Below are 12,834 nucleotides of genomic sequence, written 5' to 3' on the forward strand. Positions count from 1 at the left end.
ATTTGGCTTGCTGCGACCTACCACATCGAAGTTATAGAACCATGTCAATTTAACATTAATCGGGCATCTAGGCGTTGAATTCTACAACACGCGATTCAATTCGTATCTCCGCTCGGCTTTTGTATGTTTTGAAAGAAGTGTGCCTACTACGATAGAACATTCCATACGCAAAAAACTTCATGAAGCGGCGTTCGTTTGTGACAATCTTACATTGTCAAGAATTAAAGACACTCACAAAGTTAATAAAGTACATATACGATACAGATAATAATACGTTCTTCTTGAAATCGGTAAACGCTTTACGTTGGACATGTTCTTTCTACTCTGCAGCTTCTTTTACACGATACAAGGGCAGTAAAATTTCTCGTTACACACAGTAATACAGTACAAAGAGAAATGTCGATCAATCGAAAGTTTCATCAAATGATTTCATTGCAACGAACTGGTCTAATTGATATCGATCGAGATTCAAGTGTAACAATAACAACTAATACTGTACGGTACTCGAGCTACAGTTACGGATTTCACGAAGATCGATGTGACGTTAAAAAGACGATCGATCCTTACGGATAAAGTGAAAACAAGAAACAAGTTTCGTCGTTGGCTAATTAGGCTTGTTAATAAATGTGAATTGAAAAAGACGAGAAACAAAGAAAGAGAAAAAAAGGATAGAAAAAAAGATGTAGATGGATGAGACAGTCGGAATTAATAAGATAAGAATTGCTTTTTAATGTGAAACGTACATCGATAGATGATAACATAGCCTTTAAAATAGACTACAAGTCGTCGATCGAAATTCGATAAAAATTGTGCCCTGTATAATATTAATTGACCCCAAATGAGATTGCGAATTATCCGCCCCTACTCTTTTCTTTAAATATCTAGCAACGATTGCGACAAATTATCCCGCATAACGCAAATGTTAGAAGAACGAATTACAATTACATAGATAAATATTAGCGAAGGATCTCTGTTTAATTCGTGCCTCGAAGAATTAATCGGAGTCTAGAAACGGAAATCAGTCGAATAATCATTTTGCGTATGTATGCGCGTGTGTGTAGCTTTCGTTAACAGACGTCGCAAACGCGTTAAAACCAATTTTGATATCTTATTGTCTGCCTGGCGTATCGTAATGCGCGCGATTTTATACTAGTATTCATCGGGGGCAGGGAAAGGGAGTAATTTCTTTTTTCTCTATTGCTCTACTGTCTCTAAAGCTGACTTACGTAGCCAAAAATGTTTCGTTATGGATTATTGAGAGATTTCTAAGATCTTGATCGTACGTGCACTTCGTTGAAAGACGAAATTTTGTCGAAAAATCAGCATTCCTCTTTCTTTTCCGTTTTTTTTTTCTTGTTTAGAATTAATTGAATCAAGATAGACCAATTGCAATACGCATGGTATTCGAATTACTTTATAAATAATTTTGGACGGACAAGTTTTCTCCGTTTTGTCAAATCGCCAACTTGAGTTGATTTCAATTTGATCAAATGTCGATGTGGAGTGCACGCGCGGTCTTATCTACGGAAAGAAAAGTGAAAATACAACGATAGATGGGAGAATTGGCTGTCGTCGTTTGCAAACGAAGCTATCGGTAAGATTAACAAAATCGCGTCTTAAATTTTCTTACACTCAACCTGCTTTAGTAAAGAGAAAGAAAGTCTAATATGTGTCATCGTGCTAACGATTATACCCTACGAAAGAGCACAGCGTAACAGCTTTTCCATCGTAAACACACCCCCTACGTATGCATAGGCAAGAATCTTTTCCAAGTAGTTGTTACATACGAATACGCATTAGGTAGAAAAGCTAGCGATAGAAACTGTCCTCTACAGACAGGCGATTAAGCGTTATCGAATTCATCGAAAAAAACCCGGCAATTCCAACGATCGATAGAAAGTAAATAATTGTAACTTTCAATAAATCAATAACATACATTATCTAAGGTACCTAGAGAGAAACTTATACGTATGTATGCACGCATCGATATCAGTAAGTGTACCTGCAAACGACGGCAGGTAATAAGTTCTATTCGAAACGACCAAATCTAACCAATATACGATAATACATCCTCCCATCTCTAAGCTACATGATCGAAATACAGACTATGAAGCTGCAGTTGATTAAAACACGGCTCGTATGTGTATATCTTGTGAATCGACGGATACATCGGTCGATCGAGCACGTGGAACGCGACAGCTATGGTGTTCACTGATTGTCGTTCATCTTCTTCGCGTAGATCTTGAACTGCTCGTAAGTGATCCATAGAACGATGTTCCAGGACACTAAACGCGTGAAGCTGGGCGTGAAGCCTTTGTAGAACGCGGATGGACCTTCCTTCATCAACATACGAACAGCGCAATCCTTCACGCCTTTGTATTCGCCAGGAGCGCTGTTCATGTAGCGAGTCTTCACCACGTCTACAGGACTAGCAGCCAAGGTGGTGCACAATCCTGCCGCCATGGCGGCCGTTATATGACAAGGGATTCCATCGCGCAGGTAATTGCGCTCCAAGATGAACTCCTTGATGATGTCATAGCAGACGATCTCCGCCACGTTCACGATCGCGTTCCTCGAGACGTTGGGTATGGTTCCTAAACATGAAAACGTGGTTAAATTCGGCCGAGTCGATTCTTAATTCTCTTACGATAATAGTACAGTATTGCAATAGGCTTCGGATCTTCCGTTTAGACTCTAATACGATCGTATTAAAGGATTACGTTTAATAATTCCAAACGATTCCCGTTTCGATCGAGTCTGCTTGTGAGAATACCTATTATACTTTGTACGGATTAGAGGCTCGGTGGAGTTGCGTAGATCAGATTAGAGGGTAGTGGCTATAATAAACTACGTACACAGTGGCTACAATAGGGGTTCGGCGCATACTCTCATTTTCCAACGGGGCGTATTTTATCAGGATTTGCATTTGCTCTTTGTAGCCACTGTGACTCGTTCTTAGAGAACCTTCCCTTCTTAGAGAGATAAATTTCGCTGTAAATACAATCTTTATAACGTAATTCGTAGGACCAGTGTGACACGAAATTACAAGGCAAAGGGTTCAAGATTCATAAAGATTGAACGGTGATTTTCCAGAAGCTCGGCAATTTGCGACGGATCTGTACTCTCGCCCGAAGCAAGAGGATCATATTTCTGCGTGTAAACGGTATGGGCTTGTAATACAAGTACTGGTGGTACCTTTCCAAAGACCCCGCCTTCCTTCTTCCACAGCAATATTCCGGTACGCTTGCAGGGTTGAGCTGTATCTCGCCGGTTGTCCAATATCTCTAGCCTGAAAGCGGACCTTGACGACATCGGTCGGTTGAGCAAGGATCACCGCCATGGCGCCTGTCGTCATTCCAGCGGCGATTCGTACGGAAATACTCTTCGATCCGCTCCTGTTATTACCTGCCAAGACAAAAGAGTACAGTGAAAAGGCAGTCCAGGTTCGGTGTCGGTGTCTGGATTGTTTCGAGTACGTTATTTACGTTCTGTGTCACGGCTTTAGATCGAAAAAAGTAGGATGCAGGGTGGGACAGATCGCGCTCTGCGCGGTACAGCACGTTTATTAGCTCATTGATTATATTCACGTTACAGTAAACTCTTCTAAATGATAATTTGCGAACGTTACGAGGTCTTTTTTTCTCAACGATTACCACGATTTATATTTGTTAACGGGAGTACAATATGTTGCGACAAGAATCGCGACGATTATTGACGCGAGATGTTCGAGGCAGATACTCGAGATCAACTACGAATAGCTACTGAAGATTATATTTAGTTTAAACTTATTTTTTTAATTTACTCTAATTACCAGGACTGTTCTCGGCAATGATATCTATACATACATCGATAGAAAGGTGTTGTTGATCGCGAGTACCTTGTGCCATTGATTTACACGGTTCTAGCAAATCTCTTGATGCGAGTAAATTGGAAAATTGATCCGTGAAAAAGGTTACAGTGACGTCGATAAGTTACGCAAGGAAACGTTTACAACATGCGACGATGAAGAGCAAAGACGAAACTCGAAATTCCCGCTACGACCGTTCGGCTTCTAATCGAGATATTTTATCATTAAGGAAAGATTAGTTTCAAATAGAAATAGTAGTCAGGATGAAATTTCCGCGAATATCGACGCATATACACATGAAAAATATCCAGAACATACATGCTCCTCTTTTCTATCGATAAATATATAAGTTGGTTTACACGCGACAGATAGAAACTTCAAAGAAGAATTCTAAAAATACACACGGTAAAATCGTATATAATGGTCACGAGATCAAACTGTGCATTTTTTAAATATCTCTTTTCAAATCTCCAATCTCGAAAAAAAAAAAAATAGCGTTCGATAATTGTAGAATAATTTTGATACAGGAATCGATCGTTTCGCGATAATAGAGGGTACAGCTTTAGTAAAGTATTTAGTAAATTATTTCACGAGTGATCCGATTTGCACAGAAGGAAAATACAAACGACAATCCGAGGCAGCGATTCCTCCAGCCATTATCTTTAAATCTTCTTTCTTCTTTCTCTTATACTTCCCTTTCGATAGTTAACTTTCGGTCATGGAAACGACGTGGATCAGCGATGGAACTAGACTCGATATTCAATGGATTCAATTATGAGAAAAGACAAAAAAAAAAAAAAAAAAAAGTAAAAAGGAAACGTAAACGAAACAGCGTTACGTCCGAGGCGCTGCAAATTTCGATTCGCGGTCAGCGATTAAAATCTGGCTAAGTCTATATGGTACATTGCTACAGCTTATTATTATTATCATCATATATGTATATGTATATATATATATATATATATTATCTCGTTTTGTCTTGTATAATCTCTTAGAAAAAGCACGAGGCAGCCGATGGTGGCTGATTATCGACCAATCAGCCGTTACTTACGCGTGTGTTACTCTGCTCGTGTAACAGAGAGATGGAGCACGTGCGCAGCGTATGTTCGCACGCTGCTCGCGTGTCTACTCGATTATATATCATATAGGAGGATTACGTAATCAAAAAGTTAGGAGTTTGTTGGATGTACCGTCGATGATTCCAGCGTAGATTGACTTCACGATGTCGTAGAGGCCCAACCGTATGCTGGCGAAACACATCTGTCTCTGGAGTCCCGCGGACAGACCTCCGTACAGGCTCCTGTAACCACCCTCGCTCAAGCTCACCGCCCTCACAATTTACCCTCAAACGTAGCCCAGGGTCATATTTTTTTTTTATTTTTATTTCTTTTCTGCTTTTAGTTTTACAAGTTTGTATTTATTATATATTTACTTTTCTCGATTTCTTTTTTCTCTCTCTCTCTCTCGCTCTCTCTTCCTCTAATTTGCTTCCCTTCGATTAAATTCACTTTAAAATGCTCGAATTCTTCGTTTTGGTACGTCTCTCTCTCTCTCTTTTCCTTGTTTCTTCAATAAACAAAGAACAAGATTGATTTTTGTATCGCGGTAAGAATACTAGAAATACCAGAGTTTCCTATTTCTAATGTTCCCTCTTAGCAAATTCTTATTTCAAAAGGAATCGCTGTTGTCATTTTAAAGAAAGAAAACACGCAAAAGATGTTTATTTTTCTGAAGAAAATAAACAATAGAACGATTATACTTGACAGCGAAGACAGTAATTTTTGTTGATTTATGTAGTGGGTCGAAATGACCAGGCTGGTCTTTTTAGAGTTAAAATCTCTAAGAAACACGCGAAGGGAAGCCAATAGAGTCTCTCACGAATAACATTTGAGGAGCACGAGAGAAAAGATCAGCTAAAAGAACCGGGAGAGAGCTTGCGCTGAGAGAGCTGGACACGGTTATGACAAATCGTATTCGCGGTGGAAGCGCAACCATGCGAGGCGCCGCTCAGTTTTTTTTTTTTTTTTTCAAAAATCGTTGAAAAAGGAAAAACTGCGGCTGAGCAAAGGCAAAAGAAATGAAAGCAGATAAAAATAAGAATAAAAGATAAGAAAAGAAAAATATATTCGCATAGCTGGGCAGTTTAAAGTGGTCACGCGATGCCTTCCTTTGTATCGAACTTACGCCATTAAAGAACGATTATTACCAGTATTACTATAATAGCATGCTTATCGACTATTTAGAATATAATGGAACAATTGCCGCTATTTATGCGAATAAATGAAAATCCTTCTTTATTGTTGTTTTCGTACAAAAATCATGAAAGGCATTTCGTGCTCGAAAGAGAAAATAAATAAAGTGATAAAAGGGAGCACCATGGACGCGTTCTTTTGTCTATTAAACACAATTACAATATTTCAAGTACTTTATCTAGCGTTCGATCGTCAGTTCAAGGAACAGTCAATGGCGCTCGATAAGATAAAAACTACGTAGAAAAGAAAAAAAGAAACAAGCGTAACCCAATTAGCGTTAGAAATAAGCAAAGATAACTGAGGAGTAAAATGCCAGTGCGTCAGCGGTTAGTCAAACTTGTATAATCGCGATTTCGTTACTTCCATTACGTTATTTCGATCCCCGTTCGTCGTTGTCGATGCGCTTGGAAATTCGAATTCTATGGTTCATAGCGCGCAACGTCGCACTTTTCTCTACTTTTCTCGTTCACTTGTCTCTCATCGAGTACATCGAATCGAACGCTGTACGATCGTAGAGGATCGCGCGATAATACGACGCGTTTACTATGATACTAATGAGATCTGCAAAGTGCACGACAACGACGACGGCGTCGATCGAGTCGGTAGTTAGCAAAGAACGAGATCGGAAGAGCAATCGAATCGCGGGGCCATGTGCAGAGAATTGGAAATATTCTGGAGTCATGGAATGCCAAGAAGCTATTTTAGAGAGAGAGTTAATGTGCGGTCTACTAATTCAACGATAGCATCAAGTTACTCGAACGAACAGCTCCTACGATCAGCCAGTACGGAAATTTTTTTTCTCTTTTTCTTTTTTTTCTCTTTTTTAAGTTTAAGTAATTAAGCGATCAAATAGTCATTGGAGCGGGCGTAAAGAATCGCCCGGCGTGTATAAACTTTGATTCGAATCGGAAGAATCGTATATACGCTAACGATATTTAATACTTATATCAATATCGTAATCGTAATCAGGCTTTTACCTACCCCTTGTTCGTCTTAAGTTACGGATAGGATCGTGAATAACCTACCTTGCTCCTTCCACTCTGATGATGTTTCCTACTGTCCTCAATAATCCTGGCTGTGTATTTCGAACCCCGGCCATGGAGCCGTTCGCTGTTGCCAACCGAATAGGACGACTTTCTCCGGCAATCTACAAAAATCGTACGGGTATCACTTACGTTTTCTATCACCGGATAGATAGGTTTTCATTAAACTACGCTCGGCGCACTACCTAATTTTTATGAGCCAACGATCGTTGACTCGTCCTGTTCGCAAGAACAAAATAGAACGAGCTGGACGCTTTAACAAAAGGTACGTAACAGAAGGTTCGTTGAAACGTTTAATATTTGATAGCGACGTGGGAAATTGATACGTATTTAGTTACCTGCATTCTGACTTTGGCGGTGTCCAAAGGAAACGTCGCTAAATCAGCGATACAGGCTGCTGTGCCTGCAGAGAGTAATTTCATCCATAAAGGGAATTCGTCCGACGCTTGTTGCTCCATCGTGCTCTTTCTTCTCTTCGTTCTCTTTCTCTCCACCAATATTTTCTCTTTTATCGCGTTTTAGCTATTTAGTCCGATCAGTGCGGTCTAGGTTGATGAATGCGCCGAATGTATGGGATTCGAGTAGTGCAAATTTTCAAATTCTTTCGACTCCTTTCAATCACCGCGTGACTGTATCTTTGATCCTTCGAGCTTGCTCCGCTTATCTGAGCGAGATCCTCTGTTAGAAAAGCGATATGTACACTATATACAAAGTCCTACCAGAGGACAGGAACCTTTAGATGATCATTTATTAAACGGCTGTGGTTTAGAGGTAGAGCTTTTTAGGTTCCCTGAAATGATCAGGATACGCGTGCAGTCCCCCTGACCGCGAGCACTCGTGTTTTATGTCTTGATTGTGAAGTACTTTATACATACTATTCTTCTGTAACAGACACCAAAAGAGAAACAACAGTCGATAAGTTAGTCTCTCGTGAAATTCGTTAATTTGTCGCTCGCCAACACATATCGATCTAAATTATCTTTATTCGACTATCGATCGACTATCGACGCCTAGCTGCTCCACGAGTTTAACGAAAATAACAAAAGTTCAATGGCCGACGAAGTGGTCGAGCAGAGTGGAGCTACGATCGTTCGACGAACATCGACGCATCAGAGAAACTACATGTAATTCGTCGTTATCGGGATACGAACACGATAGAATATCGCGAAACACGGCCCAGACGAGTGCGTCGTGACTTGGCAACTGGGACAACCGATTGTTTAGTCTCTGTAAACGTAACCTATCGGTGCACCTGTGTCATAATTATCCGGACAACGTCAACTTCCCACAACTCAATTTTATGTAACGTTACTCCGCGCTCAATGACACTGTTCTCGCGCGTGGACAGCCAAAACGTAACTTGCAGCGAATGACACGAAAATAGACGGCTTAGAAAACTATTGGGAAACGGCCAGCGTGACTATGCACAAACAAGTCGCGAATCTTTGTCTCGTTTAATAACCTTTCAGATCTTGTGTTTAGAATAAAACATATATAGTTTGTTCAGGATAAGTGGCGCCGTTGGGGCGCCTTTGTTTCCTTCGATGGAAGAAACGAGAGTCGACTCTACTCGATCGCGGTTTTCAACGTTGGAACCAGTTATATCTGTAACGCGTTATTGCGACCGTGAGGTTATTTTTGCCAAAGTGAAACGTTGTCGCAGGTATCGTGCACGACGTTCTTATACGATCGAACAAAGCGATGGTTTTCTGTTCTGCCGATTATTCGCGAGTAGCCAGACCTAAGACTTCCACGCGGTAAAAAACGAAAGGTGTACCGTTGCCGAGGCAAGTCGTGGGGCAAAGTCCGCGAGTTGTGATTCGAGTTAGGTCGAACTCGGTCCCGTCTGCACTTTGCTCGTCGTATTCGCGTCGTTCTTGTCCGATGTCAAGGACCTCAACCTCTCGTACGATTTCCTTTCTATAATCTATTCCGTTTATATAATCAACGTTTCGTTTAATTAGCAATTTTTCAACTCCAAGCGATCGATTGGAAAATCTAGGCTAAACATCGATTTTATCGTAGGTAAATTTTACTGGAGGAAGGTCGAAGAGTAAATCGTCTTGGTATCGAAATAATTTCAACGAGTCTTGTAATTTAAAATTTAAAATCATAAATTCTGGCAATCGCTCGTAACCTTCAGCCACCGATTTCTATTACGAACTTCGATTCCTTCTACTCGCTCGGTTCCACGATCTCTCCATCGCCAGTGCTAGCTATCGACGCGTCCTATTGTGTCGAAAGGCCATGCAAGACGCTTGCAAACAATGCGATCGATAGTAAACTTCGGCCATGCGCCTGCACCCGTTGCTGCACCCATATTTTTCATATACCATACTTACATATATATGTATATATATACACATACATGTACGTGTAATTTCTTAAACAAATGAAATGTATTTCTGATTTTTATTATCGAATAAAACCAATTAATTTCAATTAGCTTTTTATTCTGAATCGTATTACAATTTGTAACGTATCGAAGCAAATGTTTGTTGAGATAATTGAAATAGTTTTTGTTTGCGCTATTGAATAATTAAATGTCCATATTTCAAAAGGTCTTCTATGTAGAGATCTTAGGTCGATCACTTGATAAACAAGCGCAAATTGTGAAACAAGTATGTAAACAAGATTTATCTCGTGTACGCTATCTTCCTTTCTAACGATTTCGAGCCTTGAAGAGGCGGAGTACCGAGATATCCTTGCGCACGAGGATACAGCTGCTGGAAAGGTGCAGGTATATTGATTATCCTAGACGCGAACGCGGTTGCGGTATAGCAATCGTTGGTACACAATCAAGTCAACACAGTCACTGTAATTATGTATTCTTTCGACGTTCAGCGATAAATACCAGCAGAAAATTGGTACAGAACAAAATGATTTACTTTTTACTATGATGATTTGTAATCCAGTTTTCCTGAAAAATAGCTTGCAATTAGTATGTTTATATTTTTGCGTCACAATATCATGGAATACGAAGAAAACACGAAGTTATACAGTCGTGGCTATTTTAATTTTTAATGATGTTATATCAATGAAATTTCTTTGGCGAAAATTATTTAGAGAAAATATAATTCACAATTTACGACTCTTTCAATGTTATAAAATAAAAATTGATAGAAAAGGAAACGTCAATTTACTAATTATTATTTTTATTTTTGCACGAAAAATCACCCAAACAAATATGACGCGCAATAACATTTTCACGTAGCAATATCGTACACTTGGTTGACGACCGTACAATTCCTTTGTAGCGAGTTATTTTTGAACGAAGAGTCTGGCAAAGTTTTCCTGGAAATGCACTAATTCGTGGCAGGTGGTTCTGTGGGAGTTTGACAAATCGATGTTGCCGGCCTTTGACTATTCGCGCATATGCATTGCAGTTACAGACTGCAGAAACACGAATCGGCTATATCCGTCTAAATGACATATTGATTGAAATTTTAATTCGTATTACTCTTGGCATCGGAACGAACGAATGGAATTTCAAACGCCTGTCCTTCGAATGTACATTCTTGCATTATGTAAACGACCATTGAGTTTGATAACTGCGACTGCAATTTCCTAGGAACTAGTTTAGCGAAAGCAAGTTCTTTCGATGGTTTTGCGTCAAAGCGACCATCGATTTCGTTATTATTCGATAGAATATTTAAGAACGACGAACACTGACAATACTTTACTCAATATACTCGTGATTGTCTTACTAACGCGAATACTTTTTTTGAACTTTACAGTCAGCACAATACTAACATAAAAGGAATTAAATACGAGTCTTGAATATTTATCATGAAGATTAGAACCATGTTTGAATAAAATGGAACGCCAACGATAGGTCAAATCACCTGGCAAACTACGTCGAAGGTTAAGTAATTTTGCAAAATTCGCGAAAATTTTCATGAATTATTTAAAACACTAAAAAACGACAACATTAATAACCTCTTAAAAATTGGTAAATAAATATCGCTGGAGTAATGAAAAACAATGGAATTCTGAGCGAAATGTACTTACCAAGCGTACAGTGAGTGAACAACAACACAACTGGAACAGGTTACTGTGAAGGCATCGTTTATACCGGCTCGTCGACCAATGGGAATCGTGCAGAGTTGAATTCTGCCTATCAGCTGCCGTCTGTGACGTCAGATTTGGCCAAAGAAAGCTCAGCTTGCGGCCAAATCGATAAGTTCCAGGAATGTGCTGGTATAGTGCTTTCTTAGTTGCATACGGATACGTGTACTGTATATATATGCATTGGTGGAGGGCAGGCGCATTACGGTCGACACCCTTTCAATGAAGAAGGGTTACGTGTCGCGGAATGTGCAATCCTGAACCATTGGAAATTGCCATAGCTCATCGTGGAAATTTATTTTGCCGCATATATTGCAACTTTTTGCATCAACCAACTGTATATGGCACAGCTAACTGTATTCGATCCACAGACAAATAACGCACCGAAGGAAAGGACATCTTCCAGGAACGTAACTTAAAGCGTTTTGTCGAATCAATTTTGTAGATGAAGAATTTTTAACGAATCATTTATTATCGTATTTATTTTGATCATAAACATTGCGATAAATCTTGTGTTTGGCTGTCTTTCTTTTTCGTCAATTTAAGATAGAACTTGGACAAATGATAGCAACTCGATAGCTCTTGATCAATGTCGCTGGCCTTCACGGACGCTTGTGAATTTCACATGAGTACTAATACTTAAGATTTACGATTAGCTTATCGGTGTGATAAGGATGATATAACATTTGTTCAATCGCTTTTACGTGTATCTTTTAAACATAGTCGATAACTATCGTTGCGTATTGGTTTGGGAAGGAAATCCACGTGATATTTCATGTGCTGATAACGTGCATAGGTACATATTAACCGAATAATTAAAACGATAAACAAGACAAAATAGGTCGAATAGTAACAGCTCTTGTATAAAATATGAAAATGCGAACAAGAAAAAAAATTTTGGCTCATGAGGGGATCGAACCCGCGACCTTCGCGTTATTAGCACGACGCTCTAACCAACTGAGCTAATGAGCCAGTTGAGAGAACGTTCTTATTTATAAAACTTCCGTTTCATGCTTAAGCCATCTTTTTTTACATTTAATATTTTTTACATATCGAATGATTGTATAAAATAGTAATTGGAAATTATTTTTTAAATATAAGTCAAAATTAGGCGAGTCAAGTACAAGGTCGTTTATAAAGCGCTACGCTGATTCGACACAGTCAAAATCGTATGGGTACTTTTCGATGTTCGTTCGTGTTGACAATTGTATTTACAAAGTTTGGCGTTGTAGTCGTAAAACGATCGTAAAATCTTGCTAATCCACGACGTAATGAGGGAGAGGGTCTTATTTTTAGTATGCTCGAGTGTTTTCGCTTTTTTTTTTAAGACTGAGGATGCCGAAGCCAGACGATCATTCCAAACATTCGAATTTCACATTTCTTTCTACATAAACATATCTTATTTCTCTCAAAGAAACGAATTTATATAATAGTAATTGAAAAATAATTTATATTTCTTGTTATGGAATAATAATTTCTTAAACGCACTTTCTTTGACCAGGCAAGATTGTTACGTCCGGTGACATTTTCATAACTCAGAATCCATCCCTCGGTCGAGGCGGTCACTCACTGTGCAAATATAATTAGTCGGACCATACTAAGGAACTGTAATGAACTAAACATT

General features: G+C 39.2%; 1 protein-coding gene and 1 non-coding gene across 3 annotated transcripts; both read right to left on the reverse strand.

The window, feature by feature from the left end:
- Positions 1-705: 705 nt before the first annotated feature.
- On the reverse strand, positions 706-11,284 carry LOC117210970 (mitochondrial uncoupling protein 2-like). 2 transcript variants are annotated; one of them, XM_033454468.1, is made up of 6 exons: positions 11,154-11,284; positions 7,481-8,024; positions 7,125-7,246; positions 5,038-5,147; positions 3,196-3,405; positions 706-2,594 (listed from the first exon to the last, which is right to left on the reverse strand). In XM_033454468.1, the coding sequence occupies exons 2-6, from the start codon at positions 7,598-7,600 to the stop codon at positions 2,209-2,211; spliced, it is 948 nt and encodes a 315-aa protein (XP_033310359.1). In that variant the 5' UTR covers positions 7,601-8,024; positions 11,154-11,284; the 3' UTR covers positions 706-2,208. The 2 variants fall into 2 exon arrangements, with proteins under 2 accessions (XP_033310359.1, XP_033310360.1); XM_033454469.1 differs by lacking the exon at positions 11,154-11,284 and adding an exon at positions 8,920-9,062.
- An 824-nt stretch (positions 11,285-12,108) lies between these two features.
- Trnai-aau lies at positions 12,109-12,182 on the reverse strand. The gene has a single exon. It is a non-coding gene; the product is annotated as a tRNA-Ile (tRNA).
- Positions 12,183-12,834: the final 652 nt, after the last annotated feature.

This window comes from Bombus bifarius, unplaced genomic scaffold, assembly GCF_011952205.1.
Source record: "Bombus bifarius isolate JDL3187 unplaced genomic scaffold, Bbif_JDL3187 scf7180000008213, whole genome shotgun sequence".
In the NCBI taxonomy this organism is placed as follows: Eukaryota; Metazoa; Arthropoda; class Insecta; order Hymenoptera; family Apidae; genus Bombus; species Bombus bifarius.